General features: G+C 39.6%; 2 protein-coding genes across 2 annotated transcripts in view; one reads left to right on the top strand and one right to left on the bottom strand.

Annotated features, from left to right (window-relative positions):
* The window catches only part of llgl1 (LLGL scribble cell polarity complex component 1), a 50,572-nt gene extending 48,168 nt beyond the window's left edge, over positions 1-2,404 (top strand). The window contains exon 24 of the mRNA XM_055005052.1: positions 604-2,404. The gene's annotated coding sequence lies outside the window, so the exon portion shown is untranslated. The remainder of the gene's footprint in view (positions 1-603) is intronic.
* A 119-nt stretch (positions 2,405-2,523) lies between these two features.
* On the bottom strand, positions 2,524-17,656 carry flii (FLII actin remodeling protein). Its single transcript, XM_023284953.3, has 31 exons — positions 17,507-17,656; positions 15,775-15,885; positions 14,798-14,869; positions 14,471-14,551; positions 13,978-14,225; positions 13,662-13,765; positions 13,396-13,571; positions 12,969-13,126; positions 12,445-12,529; positions 11,870-12,017; positions 11,627-11,757; positions 11,227-11,334; positions 11,023-11,127; positions 10,660-10,839; positions 10,357-10,439; positions 10,098-10,172; positions 9,553-9,636; positions 9,218-9,389; positions 8,687-8,794; positions 8,391-8,582; positions 7,855-7,953; positions 7,529-7,618; positions 7,291-7,430; positions 6,888-7,122; positions 6,639-6,793; positions 6,491-6,551; positions 6,270-6,398; positions 5,250-5,356; positions 4,978-5,083; positions 4,494-4,559; positions 2,524-4,085 (listed from the first exon to the last, which is right to left on the bottom strand). Exons 1-31 carry the CDS (start codon positions 17,567-17,569, stop codon positions 3,951-3,953), a joined length of 3,807 nt encoding a protein of 1,268 aa, XP_023140721.1. The 5' UTR covers positions 17,570-17,656; the 3' UTR covers positions 2,524-3,950.
* Positions 17,657-18,012: the final 356 nt, after the last annotated feature.

Below are 18,012 nucleotides of genomic sequence, written 5' to 3'. Positions count from 1 at the left end.
TTTCAAAAAATGACACCTGATGTACCGTTTGAGAAGATACCAGCGTGTATTTTGCTAAATCAAATTTTAACTTGAAGAATCCTCAGAATTAATTCTCTTGTGAAAATAAGAAGCTCTAAAATTTATTAATGTGATTATTATAGTATTTTTTTTTTTTTAAATGTAGAAATTCTGATTCCAGCTTTATAAATGTCAATATTTAAAGGATTTCTTTACTCCTCTATGATTGTAAACTTAAAAATCTTTGGTAAATCTTTGGGATTGTGGACAAAATAAGACATTTGAGGACATCATGTTGAGATTTGATTTACATTTTTCACCATTTTCTGACATTTTATAGATCAAACAACTAAAATAATCAGGAATTGCAGCCCTGAAATACAGGCATACAGTCTAAGTCTCACATTAGATTCAAAAGTTTAAAGAATTGCACAGTAGACCTACATTTATACAGTTCCAGTTAACATGCTGTGCTGAAGTGTTGACATAAAGATGTAATTGTTCACATTTTTTCCTGTTGAGCAAACTGCTTGGCTTGTCACACCAAAGCTTCTTGTAGCGATAGTGTTTTCCACTCATAATGTCCTCCGGGTTTTCTTCTAGTATTACAGGGAGGGGCTCAAGTGGTCTTGATGGACTGGATTTCAGTGCTGGACCACAAACATCTCCCATCAGCCCACTGTGGAGCCCCCCAGTCAGCACTCTGCACTCTCCTGTTAGCCGGGAAGAAAGTCTTACAACATACACAGAAAACAATGTTAAAAACTCTGTAAGAACCAACTCTTCGTCTTCTGTATCCACTTTGGGAACATGATACTGCCTCTCACAAGGAGACAGAAAGCCCAGCAAGCACAGTGTGGTGTCTGGACGGCCTCAGACCTTCAAACTGAAGTATTTCCTCGTTCATTTCTTTGCGATCATTCCTCCACCTGCCAGTTCCATGGTTGCGGTGACTGTGCCTCAGCCTTCGAGGAAATATTCTACAGGAGACTTACTGGTGATGTTGCCATGTTTTTATTTTTCTATCTGCAGTTTTGTGGCATTGTAGGCTCGATCCAAGGTTTTGAAACCAGTGCTCTGTGGCCAAATGTTGGTTTTCTTGTGCACAGTAGTGGATGTGATGGATTGTGTCTGCTTAATGTACATGACAGTACTGTGAACGAGCTGTTTTTATGAACTGATGGTATCCAGCAGTGACTGAAAGGGAGCCAGTAAGGGACTAGCACCTGAAGTACTTTGAATATTTGAGTTGTAGCATTTCTGTTTCCCCTTTTAGGCACCAGTGTGGGCAGTTGTATTGCTCATTGTCCTGTGTGGCACATTATCATCATCGCCAAGGTTTTAGGAAGCTCTCTAGGTATGATGAAAAAAGTACTGGAATAGTGAAGGTGTTTTTGTATTGTAAAGTTTGAGGCTCTATTAAATATATTTTGTACAGCTTTTGGAAAGATATTTTAATGACAAGTAGCAAGGAAAACGATTTCAGCCTGTGACTTCAAAGGAAACCAGCTAGGAAGTGTTTTTTGGACTAGAAATTAGTTTTTTGTTCCTTATAGTTTTGAAATATAATTTTCTCTTACAAGAAGGAATCAATGGGACCACGAGAAGTGAAGCTACAGCCAAGAATAACAGTTCAGGTTTAATTTTCTGCTCCGGTTTGGTAAAAATCTGGGTTTAAAGACAAGGAATATTTTCCCAGCAACTCAAAAATGAAGGTAAAGAATGTGGTAAAATGGAGCCTTCACTTGAATCCTTCTTCCTCTCTTAGTATGTCATCATCTCGCACAGAAATCTTTTGACAGGACTCAGGGAAGTGTTGCAAGGTAAGCAAGGTCAATCTGAAAGTGTAACATACTGGAGATTTCTTCTTGAGGTGTCTGAATTGGTGCATTTCAGCTACATGCAGAGGTCATCAGTATTTTTAACAACCCCCCCCCCCCCCCCCTTTTTCTTTAAATGTTGTTTTACTGTGTAAAAACAAACATATACAGTATCTATAACTGGGTTCACAGAAGACAGGTTTGTAACAGCAAGCCGACGATGAGTAAAATATTCAAACCTGTCATAGCCTAAAAAAACAAAAAACAGTATTCCCTTAGCTTCTTGATCCTCATTTAAATGAAAAAAGAAGACCTCACTACTAACTATTGTAGCTCAGCAAGTAGGAATCAATGCTAATGCCTTTTTTTTTTTTACTTTGATAGCGCTTTTTTGTTTTTCTGGTTGACACACGATTAACCCTTTCATGCTACAGCTGGCACGATTTACCTTTTTAATTCCACAGTTGAGATGAATTTGTTTCCATTTTGTCATCCAGTTTCATGTGTAGGAATTTATTAATCAGGTCATTTAGCATTTTGGCTGATGAATTGTGAATGTTAATAAAATTATTTACTCTCTCTAAGAGACTTTGTCCTAAGTTTGGTTTGTACTTATAAAAGCAGAGGTGACTTTTTTTTAATTTGGATTACAAAGCCCTGAAAACTTGACAAATCTGTTGAGTGAAAGACCAAGATGGCAAAATGTGATGTGAAGTTTTATTTTTCTATAAAATACATAAATAAAGCATCTGCAGGTGGCATCTGGAGCATGTGTACATATTCAGATACACACATACATATGTGTGCAGGACTCAAACATACCAACAGGCATACAGTTCACCCCACAAAATATAGTAGAAACAAAATGACAGAAGTTGCAGCCATTTGTGAATATATAGACATCTTGTTTGGACCAGTGCCTGCATAAGACATAGGTCATGTGATCACATGAAGCACTGCAGCAGTTACAAAGAGATGACACTGATGCAGAACCAGAAGTCCCTACATTTTATTAAGATGTCTGATATGCTGCAGAAGATCTCCCATTTAAGAGCTCTGTTCCAAAACGAGAAACATTTGAAAAAGAAAGCAACGCCTTAAGATCTAACTAAAACTTTAAACCTGTAGCATTTTAAATATCATGCATTAACTTTTTCAAATATAGTCAGATAGAATTTTGGAAAGAAGCGCTTTCCTATTCTCTCCAGAAAATAAACATTTAGACAAGTTGAATGCAGTATTTAGTTTCAGTATCGCAGGCTCTACTAATTGCACATTTAAACAAAACAAATCTGTCTCACATCTCTAACGTCCACAAGATTTCTGTGGCCAAATAAATGTAACCGTTTCAGACGTCTGAGGAGATTACTCCAAAGTATCTTCATGTAAGTATCATTTTGCAGTTAAATCAGTGGTGAAGTTAGAAGAGGTGAGAACAGTAACCAACCAGGCTGTGGGAAAGGGGAAGAACCCATTTCAGTGAAGGCGCATAGGGCAAACATACACACATACCATGAAAAAAATAGATATATAAACCCACAATCTTCAGAGAAACAATTAGAGTGCTGTTTTCTGCTCATTCCCTCGATGACGAGAGTAATACAGACCGTAAAATCAACTATCTGCTGAAAACTATTTCCAATAAGCTGCGCGAATGGCACTGAGCATGAAGGAGTGGCTCTTATGGTAACGAGCACTTAACCCTCCTCTGCTGAAAACTATCGACCATGCAGCAGAAGCCACATGAAAACAGCAAAGCAGATTGATGTGGGTTGTTTTATAAAGCCTCTGTACACCTAAGACCTATTTCATCTCAAAACATAATTCTCTTCTTTCATTCAACAGCAAAATCCTGACTTGCTGCTAAAAAAAGCTTCTACAAAAAAAGCAGTATTTTAACCAAAACCAGCCAGCAGCTCCTTGACCAGAAGAACTCTCACTGATTTGGGTTGTTGTGCTAAAACCTGTCCAGGCTGTTTGTGTAGGCAGACATCTGTTGGTCAAAAGGCTACTGAGCAGGATGGAGGCAAGTTACAGGTAAAGCTGGGACAGACATCATCACCTTACTAGTAGAAAATTACAGGGCAGTAAATCAATGTGTGCATGTGCGCGATCCAGAGAGTGTTCGGCCTACGAGGGGGGAGTTTTGAAAGCTCCCCAGGCGTGGAAGCAGCGCGTGAAGCAGTGAGGCTCATTTCCCTTCCTCACCAGTCGCAGCTTCCTCGGGTGTTCAGTGTCCTTGGAGCGCATGTGCTGGATGTAAACCTGGAGAAGAAAAGGAGGAGAGCGATTACTAACCCAATGACCCCTGAATTTATTTAGAATTATCTAAAAAGAATTATTTGTGTTTTTGCTTTCAAGTTGATGCTAAGTAGAGATTGTTAATTTGTCTATAGCACATAGAATAGATATATAATAATAATAATAATAACATATATAATAATGTAGGTCCCACTCTGACCAGTCCTATGAGAAACCAGTGCTTGCAAAAGGTTCCTAGGTACATATTGAATATGCACAAATTGGCATTGAGGAATGCATACACTATCTCGGCTACAGTCTGAATGCAAGTGGTATGATGCGAATTCGTGATGATCAGCGTTAAAGGGTTAAGATGTGGATAACCCAAACCAAGCACAGGTATTTACACACAAACTCTAGTTTCTGACTCACCTGGCAGGCTTTGAGACTCAGTTTGATCTCCACCTGGCTGGTCTGAGTCCCGACCCACATGTACACCTGAGACAGAAACACACAAAAAGGGGTGAAAAACAATCAGACAATAGAAAATGTGATGATTCCATTGCAGACATCTGATTTCATCGCCTTTAATATATATTTTGAATTACAAGCAGTATTTCCTCAAGTATATTTTTTTAACTAGCTCTGCTGATTCTGGGTCATTTTTGAGTCTATTATCCAACTTATTCCAGATACTTTGTGTGTTTTGTTATATTTTTTATCAGTTAAAGCTGTTCTATCCTATTTGGAATTTAAAATGTCCTTTATATATTTAGGACTTCAACATTTCTTTTATTTGAGCTAATGTATTATTGACTCTTTTTGGGGGAATTTTATTGCTTGTGAAGTTATAGATCAACAAGCAGGATGTTTGCTATTAATCATTGTACTGAACATCGTGCTTATTTGTCGTTACCTCTTTGCCGTTATCCAGCAACATGATATCATCATCAGCCAAGTCATCCTGACAGAAGTCGGAGCACTTCTCTGACACAGAGAAATAACCCTTCTCATTTGAACACCTAAGAGGGGAGGAAATAGCAAGTCAGCAAAACAAGAGGACACACAAGCGACAAGTATGATATGATGAGCAGTGAGTAAAAACAGATGGTCTTACATGTTAATTAAAAATACTACACATATTTAATTGTAGTGCTGTGATATGTAAAACAGATCATGTTTAATCACCTGAAGAGCCGAGCATGTTTCATATATTCTGCATCTTCATCGTACTGTTTCTGAGAACCGATTCCCACCCAGAAGAAGTTCTCTGGCTCCTCTCCCTCATTAATGACCTTAGAGACACATTGATTGATGATGTTGTGATAAGACGCACTTTCAAGCAAACATCCTCAAGCTTTTGCTACATAAAGGGATTTTTGGCATCCACCAAAGAGACTTTAGAAAGCGAACTTTTTTTTAAACCAGTTTTGTTAATTGGGATTTCATTTACTCGTGCACAATAGGCAGTTTTGTTAACCAATTGGTCAGAAATAACAGGAAAATGCACAGATTTTTGTCAAATAACACAGACTAATGCCTTTTACTGTACATGGACTAGCACACGGGAAAACACACACACACAAAAAGCCAACAGCCAAAACATTTAGGCTGCCACTGATGAGTATAATGGCTTGTCTTAAGCAACATATTTCACATACATAGAGGGAGGTGACATCACTACTGATATCACTCTGTTTAGGGGCTATTTCAGAAATATTCAGTCTGTTTTCAGCCTATCAATACTTTGTGTTTTTTTTTTTTTTTTTAAATGAAAAAGAACAGAAAAAGCAAGAAAACTTAAGTGTACAACATGCTATAAAGGTGTTGTTAAAACTAATAGGTGAAATACTGAAAGAAGATGAAATGACCATCAAAGCCCATTCAGCTTAAATGCAAGAACTAGATGAAATTAATTTTGTTTGAAGTTACATTTTAATTGAAAGTGAAAGAACAGTCAAATAAAAATCATGTGATGAATCAAGCTGGAATTAACAGCAAGTGTCAGCTTAAGTGGAATCAGTGAAAATAGAATAACTGTCAGATCAAACGGTAGAGCTGACAGTGAAAACTGCTCAATGGCCAGCTGAGGAGTGTGAAGTGAAAGCAGTTGAAGCGACAGATAAAGTGTGTGAGTAATGTATACTTAACACTATTACACAACAATTAGGAGTAAAAATGAAGCTTGATGCACACACACACTATTACCTGCTTGCTGTATGTGTCATCAAACATGCTGTTCATAATGTCCTCGGCCAGTTTGGCTTCATCAGGGTCAGCAGCTCGGCCCACCCAGGTGTAAACGATGCCCTGATTGTCTGTGCTCTCAAATGGTACCTGCAGAAAACACATATTGTATGGTTTAATACACGGAAGTCTGACTCTGCTTTATTAATATACTTTACTGTAAGACTTCTAAATATTCAAACCTTGAGTATGAAGCAGAACTCTGAGTTAAGATTGCCGGAATCAGTACCAATCTGGATGGTTCTAAAAGAAAGATGGTGGGTAAAATGAAATGTTAGAGGAGGTTTCTGGGGAAGCAAAGAGTTAAAGTGCTAGTCTGTGGAAATATACCTGGTGCAAAGTGCACTGCCATTGGTACGTATGTGGTAGAGGGAGGGCTGGGCAGAGTCAGTCTTCTGTTTCCTCTTCCCTTTGTGGATGATGAATTTCCTCTTGAAATGGGACAGGAACTTGAGGTTCTCCTGCTGCTGGGTCATACGAACCACCTAAACAGCAGAACAGATATTATATGATGACCCAGCATAAAAACAGATTTCTACAAAAAGTCGTATCAGAGACAACACAGATTTTTCTTCGTACCTTCAGTTTTCCAGGGAAAAGACTCTCGAACTTCTTCTGCAGGGAGAAGGTGAAGGTGAGCCAGCCCATGTTGGAGGCCTGCCTGCCCTGCCAGAAGTAAACTACACACTGAAAGTCTTCCTCTGGCTGTTTGTCCTCTTCCTCCTCATCTCCTCCTCCTCCTCTACCACCTTCACCACCTTCACCTTCTTTCTTCTCCTTCTCGTCCTCCTCGTACTCCACAGGCACCCAGTATCTAAGAAGCCATGGAATTAGAGTGAAACAATGGTCTGTAATATGACAAAAAAAACTTAATAAACTTTAAATATATAAATTCACAAATGTCCAGCAAACTCCTCTAGCCGCACATTTCCCCTGCTTGATGCCAGATGTCATGCAACAGTTCAACAAACATCAAATGTACCTGCATAGGAAAACGTAACAGTCCTGAGTGAAGAAGTGTCCAAACTCCTCCTCAGGCAGGCGAGCAAACTTTTTCCCCTCTAACACAAATCCTTCCATTCCATCCAGGTCCTCATTCCACTCCTCCATCAGTTGTTCGGCCTAGAGAGGTGAATATGTGGAAGGTGGAGGATTGTTTATGTGTGTTTTGTGTTGTCAACATAACAGTCCAGGACAGAAATAACTTTGTGTGTTGTTACCTCGGTGAGAGGCATGGCTGGCTGCCTAGGGAGGAACAGAGCTGTGAGGTCAGCTTTCATTTGGTCTTTCTGCTCTGCGTCCTTCTTCACCTACAAGCGAGAACACAGATTAACATGTGCAGACCAGGTACAAGCAGCTACACAAATGTCTGACATATTTATGGTTTCTAAAAACAACCGCCTGAAACTGGTCAGCATGTATTTAGACTCAGATAATCCCAGTGAGAAGATTCCTTTATTTTGAGCTGCTGGGTTCATTTCAGTAAGAGCTGCCTTGAATTCTGCTCTGACAATAATAAAATCTGAGACAAACACACATCACTGACCTTGCCCTGCAGGTTGTCATTTTGTTGTACAGTCTCAGCAGCTCTGGTGTAGTCCACCTTCAATACATCATCCCAGTTCTTAAACTTGGACTTAAACACCTAAGAAGACAAAAGAGTATGACAAAAGGTAAATCTTACACTGTTTTGAAGTGTAGAATACAAAGTAAACCTGGCATTTAAACAATGATCACAATAGCCTTTCACTGTATGTGCACAATAATATTAATCATGTACTTCAAAGACCGATATTGCACTTGCACACATTGAACAAGTACAATTACATTTCCTTGAAAGTGTGTGGCTTTTATGTGACACTTCAGTATCCAGTTATTTTTGTAGATCATCAGAAACAACCCTTTAAAGGCCTTCTACAACCTTAAAAGATCAACACAACAAAAAAACAATCTCAGAAAAGAAAGACCTGGATGGTACAAGAAGAAAGTCAGACACACAACACAATAACAAGTAGGTATTTAATTTTTAATTAGTCTCTGATGAAGTCTCAGGTTTGCAGCCGCAATATTTGGAAGCATTACCTGGCATTCGGTCCCTTCCAGGTTGCGAGTGACGCATGCATGTTTGGGCCGGTGCAGCATGGAGCAGATTTCCTGACCTAGTTTTAAGGCTGCAGCTCTGACAAGACGGGGAGACTTCCTCCCGATCCAGATGAACACATCAGACCAACAGTCCAGGATGTATACGCACTTCGTGTCCAGCAGAGACTGAAGCTGAGGAATTGGATGGCAACGAGTGAGTGCAACATGAAGGGAGGGAGAGTTAAAAGAAAGGACAAAAACTATGAAGAACTCCTGATCATTGCAGATAAACACACCAGTCTGAGCTCTGGCAGAGTGTCCAGTTTGATCTTGTGATCTTTGTGCTCAACGGACAGCTTGTAGTTAATTTGAGGCAGCTCCAAGTAGCCAAGACCCAAACCCACCTACAGGAGTGAAAAACAAGCAGAACATTGTGATATCCAGTTACTGAAACGTGTCACAGATAATATATAAGGAAGCCCAGCAATTAGGCCACCAGCCATTTGGTCTCTCTTCAATTTTCCTAACTCCTTCCTGAGAATTCATGTATAAATGTTAGACTAGAAACACAATTTGTAAAGGCTGACCCATGCAGTTTGCTGACATCCAACCTCTTTGATCCCACATCATCATGGCTCATTTACAAAAACACAGTAAACATGACTTCAAGCTTGTGTTGAAACACACACACCACCTACAAGACTTACAAATTTGCATTACACCTACACTATCTTAAAGCTGTGTTCCCACTTCTACTGTAATCCACAACAAGCAAAATAAATCATCCACAGAGAGCACTGGAGTATAAGGTTATTAAAGATATTTACTTTGTACAGTTTAGGTCTGATAGGAGAGAAGTCATCTGGTACGTGCTTCTTGATCTCCTCTGGTTGTCCTCCCAGCACCTCCCAGAACCCTGGAGGCTCCTGGTTCTGCATCAGGGTTGTAATCTCAGCCTTCCCCTTACGTTCATTCTTGTTTATCTTTTCAGCAAATAACCTGGAGTATGACAACAACACACACACACAACGCCGCTTTGCATCACTGCTATCAGCAACAACATTTTTTTTATGTAGAATTGTGTCCCTGACATGAAAAACAAGTTGACAGTTCTCAACCAAGTGGAGGAAACGTTTGTGTTAGCACTTGATTTGTGTCTTACCTGGCCTTCGTAGTGCCGCTGAGAGTAGCATTGGCTCCTCTCCAGATGAAGATTTCCAGCCCTGTGTCCAAAAGGAATACAAAGCTGCCAAAACAAGAAGCACAGAATGTTAAAGTTGCTCACTAAATGAAACACAGCATACATGTCATATAAGTATTAGGGCCGGTCCGAATGGCAATTTCTTGGCACCAGATATTCGGGTCCAATTAATTACGAATATCTGAATATTCGGTTTGTCGGCCGGGGGGTGGAGGGGAGGGGGACATTTTCGAGACCTTAGATCCGAGTATCTCAAAATTAATATTCAGATACCAACACAACGACCGAATATTTGGATATTCGGGTCCAGCCCTAATAAGTATAATGAAAATTTTTTTTTTTTTAAATGCAGATATTGGGTAATTATGATGCAGTGAAAATGTTCATCAGTAAGAGGAGGAATGCAAAGGCATTAGAAAGCAGAGAATTTACACTGAAGCGTAAGTTAAGTGTCTGTCAGGTGATGTATGAGGCAGCAAAAATGTAAAAAAAAAAACTGTTGTCACCGAGGGTCGAGGGAGGAGGCCTTCAAAGGTACAGACTCCAGCCTGATGTTTTTCTTGCCGTAGACTCTGTACAACCTGATAAACACAGAAATGAAATTTCAGCCTGAAAAACTCATTCGAACAGATCAAGCTGTCATGTGTGATGTTCAAGTAGCTGACAAAATCAACCACACTCCAAAAAAATTAATATATAAGCATCTTTTCATTTTAAATTAAATTGAAAATCAAAAAAGATGTAAAAGATGAGAAAAAAACCTACCTGACAGAATAGTGTGTGTCCTCCACAGTGTAAAATCCACTGGCTGTTCCTCCCTCGATGTAGGAGATCTCATTGTTAAACACCTGCACATAGAATCAAAAAACGACATTGATAACAGAACATGCAAGTTGATAGATATGTACAGAGGATAGTTTCAATAACATATTCAATAGAAGAAGATGCATTTGAATAAAGTGAAGTTATATTTTTGCATGAAGCACAACACATCTATTTTGGACTACATCTAGAGTAAGCATCAGAAGTTCACGTATTAGCTTGTATGTGCGTTATGTTTCTGCGTACAGCACTGAACTCCTCGCTCTCGTCTCCCATCTCTTCCCGAATCGTTCTACACTCTGCGCCAAGGAAATTTCTGAGGTTGACAGCATGGATGGCAGAGCCAGCCTTCTTGTCTAGTGTGGCATCCTGACCAATCCAGTAGAAGATCTGCCAGTTGAGGGCATGATTGTCATCCAGGTAGGTCTACAATGGCAAGGGGGAAAATGTGAGACAATTGAAAGGGATACAGGAAGGAAAGAATCTTTGCTGGTACACTGAAACATTAAAAACATACAGATGTTCTATCTGTGACCAAACTTAACCTTTTTATTTAGCTGTCGCAAAAAAAATCTAAATGACATCTATTGTAAATGAATGATGCATTACCTTGAGAATAATGTAGCAGTCGGCCTCATAGAACTTGCCATGGAAGGTTTCGTCCACTTGTATGGGGACAAAGTTCTCTATCTGCCAGACTGATACACCTGGAACCTATAACAGAAATATGCATGGTACTATTTGAGATTAAAAAACAGGAATAAAAGTTTTGACTGATTAAAGCTGAAAGTAGATAGACTACATGAACATTACCTGCCCCACATCCTCCATAAAAAACTCAGAGTAGTCCAGTTGAGGCTTCTCTAAACTCTTGTCCCAGCGCCGGATTTTCAAATCACCATATTTCAAGTCGCCATTCTCCTGCAAAATTAGCATATTTTTTATCAGGAAATGAAACCTATTGTTCTTCTACTAAGAAGGTGATGAATAATGCTGGTGATTAGTATAATTAATAAACTAAATGTCAAGTTAAACTGATCTTTTTTTATACCAATTAAAACAGTCAGAGAAAGCTGACTCATATTTGGCTGCAGTGCTTTCTAGTCAAGAGCATGTACTCAGAACAACAGCTTCCAATCACACAAACAATAACAGAGCTAGTTTAGAATGCAAATCCCATCCTTCTCTTTACCGTCTTATCTTCTTTCCTTACCTCCAAGTTCTTCTTCTCCTGTGCGACATCACTCATGCCCTTCAGCACCTGCTTTGCCTGATCATCCTGAGAACAGTCCTTCCTCCTCCTCAGCCTCATCTTCCTCGCCAGGTGATCTCGGGGGCTGGTGCCTGGAGACATATAAATATAGATTTAGGATTCCAGAAAACATGCATGAAAAAAGAGCCATATTTGTTACCAAAATATAAAATCTAAAAACTATGCACAAGTTCACGGGCCCACCTCCTCCTGCAGCCGCTACAGTAGCAGGTGAGGCTCCAGCCAGTCGGAGCTGGTTCTGCAGGGAGAAATCGATGTTGTACCACTCTGCTGCTCTGTCGACTGGTTTAGGAGGCATCACCAGGTTGGGATTCTCACGGACATCTAGTATCTACACAAGAGACATAAATATTCAGACACCTATTCTCTTCTGTAAGTATAAAAAGCAAACTTTGTAGAGATAATGCAACATTTAATTCACTATTCGAGTGAGGTACAAGCATCATTGTTTCCAAACAATACTCTTTGTGAAATGTATTTGAATATCATTATACAGTAAATAGTCTCACATTTTTCATGATCTTTCAATTGCATGTTAACATTACATTACATTTATATTTCTCGTTTTGTTATTACTTTCTCCTTCATATTTTTTTCAGGCGTTATCTCTGGTCACAAGAGCCAAGGCTCCCCTTTCTTCCACAGCTTGAAGCTTTTCTAACATACCCACAATAATCTACCAACTAGGCAGTACAAATGTTTTTAGAGGTATTATCTTAATCCCAGTATCATCTGAGTACTTTAATAGAGTACTTTACCTCTAAGTCTGTTAAGAAGTGAATGGCCTCAGGCAGTGTCACCAGGCGGTTTTTGTTCAGCACCAGTTTCTTCAGCTTGCCACACCTTGACAGCAACACAACAAAACCACTTATTTAGGTAATATTATCTAATTATATGGTGAGGATAAAATGTGACACATACAGAGAATTGGCTGTTAACAACATATTGCTAAGTGTCTTGAATATTTGGCTGTGTAAAATTGGACATATTTATAATAGCCTAACCTTCTAAGAAAACATGCGGCAAACAGCAAAAAAAGAGTACTGAACTGCAAAAAAAGCATTTCTTGTTTCAGCCTGTTTCCTTAAGTTTGTAAGACTGACACATGATGATTCCGAAAGTCTGACTCATACTTTTCTACCAAAAAATATTAAAAACATAGCAAAATAACCAGCAAATGTAGAATACATGAGTGCAACAATGCAGAATGAAAACACCCGTTTCAAATATCAGCTGATGAAGCAGAGCGCTCTAAATCTGGGAGTTTGTGTGTTGAACTCACCTGCAAAGCCCCTCAGGGATGAGTTCCAGGTTGTTACTTGCAGCCATGAACTCAGTGAGACTCGACAGTTTTCCGACTCCTGGTGGAACCCCGTCAAAATCCAGCTTGTTAGAGTTTACATACAGCTTCTTCAGTTTGGACAGCTTACAGATGGCAGACTGGTTGGAGACACAAAAGCAAATTTTAAAGGCTGGAAAAGGATACAGAGACACATTTCCCTGTGTTGAGTCAAACAGGATAGTATATGTTTTATTTCCCCAGGTTTTGATATATTTATCTCTTAGATCAACCAAGTTAAATAAAGTAGTTGATAAAATTTTGTTTGGATTCAAATATTGCAACAACTCCAGGTACAAAATTTCCCAGAGGTGTCTGCTAAAGGCTGGTAGTGGGAATAGAAGGGCCTCTGTGAGAGTTTCATCCTTACAGGCAGCGAGGTGAGCTGGTTACGGCTCAGGTTGAGTGTCTCCAGCTGGGTCCACTGATCAATGCAGAGGGAGAGTTCGGAAATCTGATTACTGCTAAGGTTGAGTCTCTTCAAACTGCCCAGTGAATAGAGGCACTCTGGTACCCGAGTCAGGTCGTTACATGACAGGTCTACGTCTAGGAGAGAGAAATAGTGGAGGATAAGAAAATGAGGGACACTGGATGTTTGTTAAAAACCGACAGTCATGTGTGTTTTTATGGTGTTACCTGCTAAATGTGTCAGTCCTTCCAGACTGGTGGGCATGTTGCTTTGCGTCCTCTGGGTGTTCCTCAGGTGCAGAGTCTGTAAAGCCACCATTGCTGGAAGCTGCCTGCTCAGACACATTTACACAGAAAAACACACACAAACACAGTCAGAGCAGCACTAAATCAGTATTTATGTTTTCTAGCTGAATTCATCACTGGGTTATCAGCCTGACACACAAACTAGCAGTTTTTGTGTGTTTGGATAAAACTGTAAGCTGGAAAATGGAATGGTGAGGATGGAGATAACCAATGAAACCAAGTAATGTTTTTTTTTTACCGCAACTGGGCATGCATCAGTGGGTTGTTGTTTAGGATGAGAGTCTGCAGGTGCACCAGACGTCTCATCTGAGGTGGTAGGCTGTCCAGCTTGTTGTCGCTCAAGTCTAAATACAGCAGGTCGGTTAAGTTGATGAACAGCTGGTTGGGGATGCAGTCAATGGTATTATGGCTCAGATTCAGCACCAGCATGTTCCTGCTGTTCTCCAGGTCCCTGGGGATCTCTGTCAGCTGGTTGTAGCTCAGGTCCTAAAGGGGATAAAGTAAATAAATGTATTGGAACATGTATTCATCTTAATGAAAAAAATATTATGTGTACCAGGATTTTTGGGGGGACAGTAAAGTTTCATTATACACTAAAACAGAGCGAGAGTTATGATTAAAAAGTTGAGGCAGTGGGCCAAAGACAAATAAATGAAAGCATTGTGACTATGAGGGATAAAAAGTCTTGAAAGAGGGTGACAAGCAGGTGAGAGATTGAGGTTGTTGTGTACCAGCACAGAGAGGTCATCAAGCTGAAAGATGTCATCTGGGACTCCAGAGTTTTTCAGGTTGTTGGCTCTGGCTACCACCGCCTGCACACAAAACCAAACACATTAGGACTCTATCATAACTAGACTACACATTGGTATGAATAGAAAAAGGCCATGATGGTTGGGCAAGAAGCCCCCGTGTGAATCTGACAGAATATTACACTGCGAAGAGCAGCATTAAGACATAAACAAGTATTGTGGTTTTGTATGGTGAAAGTACAGTTTATTTAAAAATCTGCAAGTGTTTTAGCTGCATTATCTTGTATTACGTGTGCATTTGTCAGTTACCCGTAGGTTCGGTAGGCTGGATAGTTCTCCATGCAAGGTGGTCAGGCTGTTGTGACTCACTGAAAGATGTTCCTAAAGAAGGAAAAAGGTAGGTATGAGTTAACAGACACATAGTACATTGCAAAAATAAAACATATTAATTTAAATCTCCAGAAATGTGCCCTACAAGGTGACCTCATCACTGCTGTGCAAAGTACGGCAGGGACAAGGACACTGATTCAGAGATGTCTCTAAACAGAATTATCTGATTGCAAACAGGTTCAGTTAAACACACACTGACTTTGTGACTGTTAATCAGTAAGCTAATCTTGATTGGCTGCACTTTTCAGGCATGTTTGCCTTGGTCGTCTTTTCACTACAAACTGTTGATCACTGCATTGCAGGGTTGACATAATCTATAAGAGATACTGAAGACTAAAGCAAGGTTGAGCGTATTCTTCTTAGTTGTGTGAGGTCTCACACCTGAAATGCATCAATTAAACACTGGTATGTTTTGACTGTGAGTTTAACAATATAGCTACCACTTATGCAAAAATCTAGTACATTATCATAATAGACAAAAACAAATACAAGTAGAATAGAAATTTGAAACAGTGACTGATACTATACAGTCAATCTACCAAAATGTTTATTTTTTCTGGTGCTAAAAGAGAATACCACAGCTAGACAATACTAAAATACCACTAATAGCAATATATCTATCATAAATTATGAGACACGTTCTAGACTGGACACAATTTCCTCTGCATCTACATCTACTTCACCTTATAATAATACTAATACATTATATCTTTGGAAATGCACAGAGCACACATAAACAGCAAAAAAAGCATATTAAAGTACAAGAGGGTCTATCTAATATAATGATAAATTAGACTGGACTTGTGGATTAGATAAAAAGCAAACATGAATGGCATGCATACATTTCTCTATGCGTAGAGATAGAAATAACTAGTAAATAGGCCTGACTGTCTCACCAGTTTCTGCAGAGAGGCCAGCTCCTCTGGGAGGTAACACAGCCCTGTTCTGTTCAGTTTCAGCCATCGCAGGCTGCTCATACACTTGACATGCTCAGGGAAGTATCCACCCTGAAACAGCAGAGGGAGGAGAGAGATCAGAGAGGAATAAATCCCTTTTGGCAACAATCACAGTGTTCTTGGCCTTTAGTGTAGACTAGATCCATTGAAAGGCTTGTAAAATCATGAAAATAAAAACCCAGCTGACTTTGTAAAACATATTATTACTTTGTTTAATTATTAATGCTAAACATATTGATGACACATTGATTTGCTTAAATCAGTTTTTCATAAAATATGAATGGAAAGATTTTCTTGTCTTTGCCAAAATGTTCAAAAATAAATTAACAACTGTTTTAAAAACACTGCACTTAGTCTTGTGAAGACAAAGAATGAAAGCAGTAAATTTACACACAAAATCAAAAGTAGATGTCCTTGTTGATTTCAAAGTTTTCATAGAGGGGGTGTGAGTTATGCCTGAATAATCGGTTTTAAAAATCTAATTATTTTGGACAGATATTGTGACTGTAATATAAATCACAATTTTAGTGGGAGTTGTCATTTTGGTGCTACTTTTCCAATGAAACAAACAAAATGAGGATGTGATTTTCTCTGTGACCCATATCAAACGCGCATGTTCCTTTATGCCTGGACACATGGTTTGTAGGCTGGGGCATCTCTGTAGCAACACAATGCTTCATTTATTAATGGGTATATTGTGACATTTATCTTTATCAAAAAAAGTATTAGCTCTTGCTTTTTGGATGTTGCATTTGGCCATATTGTGAAATTGGAATTTTGATGATTTGTTCAGCCCCAGTGTGAGCATAAATTGAATAGCATTTACAAATCAGCTATTGATTACAGTTACCATAGGAGACGTGATCATCTATGATATTGAGCTTATGTAAATATTATCGTTGATGTTCAGAATGAGATGAGCATGACAATTTATGTCATGTCAGGAAATGATGTCATCCCGCATGGATTTGAATTACGAGCCATTCACCAACTCACAGAAAAACAAGTTGTTTAACCAGCATATTTGTAATATTCTGATAATGACAGCAGTTAGCGTTAAGTACACAAATAGTTCTGTCAGTTCAAATAGCTTCACACCAGATGATCGCAGCTGTCACTGCTGCCAGTCGTGATGATTTCAATCTGCCAAACCAAGCTCACAAAGTGTATCAGAACCTAAAAGTATGACAGCACTGGGTGACTACACTCAACAAGCTCTTACGATAGCCAACGCTGCCTTCGGCCACAGCATTGTCTAACTTCATTGCTGATAATGGTGACATGTTCTGACACGAAGCTTGTTCTTCTGTCCCAGCTAGAGTTAGCCAAAAGTGAAGCTAAATTAGCAAGCTAACGTAACATAACAGCTGCGTCTTTCTAAACAAGCCAAACAGCTAACAAACTAAATAAATCCACTTCACGAACACATTCCCCTACACTGAAATCTGCTTACCACCACACAGGGCGGTGGTTAACAGACCGGACAGCTACTTTGTCACTGTGACAACTGGCTAACGCCCATGCTAGTAACGTTAAGCTAAGCTAGTGCTTTAGCCTGTAGCCGTCTGCTGCTCTGAGTCTCTTACTTTGAATAGCTTTAGCTACGCTAGCCGTGTGAGTTACTTAACAGCTACCGATACAAAAACCAAAGAACAGCGGCTAAAATCCTTACTTTGAAGTCGTTTCCACTGAGGTCTACCCCCCGTATGAAGGGAAGAACTCCGGTGGCAGCCATTTCCACCTAGTTGATGTCAGCTGCTCAACCCTCAGCTGTCTATTTTGGTCAAAAGGCAGGGAGGGTTGTGTCTGGGAGACCGCTGTTCTTTTCGTTTCTAATACCACGTCAACACCAGCGTTTGAAGCGCATCACCGCCCTCTGTTGTTTCGGAGTGAGACAGCTTAATCTCTGGCGTCGTGCTCCGCGCCCTCCAGTGGTCGTCGGCGCTTGTTGCCCGTCTATAAAAGCGTGTGTCCCACTTTTCACACAGATTTTCTCGTGAGTCAGAGTAATGGTATGACAGTTCAAAAATCCCGTATTGTGTACCTGTTAACAAGTAGATTTTTTTAAGTCTCACATGTACCCCAGAATAAGTGTTTAAGTATTTCTGCTCAAAATAACACAAAGATGGTTCATTTCACCACAACAGTATAACTCCAGATTGTATCCCTGTTCGAAAT

Source organism: Amphiprion ocellaris, chromosome 19, assembly GCF_022539595.1.
Source record: "Amphiprion ocellaris isolate individual 3 ecotype Okinawa chromosome 19, ASM2253959v1, whole genome shotgun sequence".
In the NCBI taxonomy this organism is placed as follows: Eukaryota; Metazoa; Chordata; class Actinopteri; family Pomacentridae; genus Amphiprion; species Amphiprion ocellaris.
The sequence above is the reverse complement of the archived record's forward strand: the minus strand, read 5'-3'. Positions and strand labels throughout refer to the sequence as shown.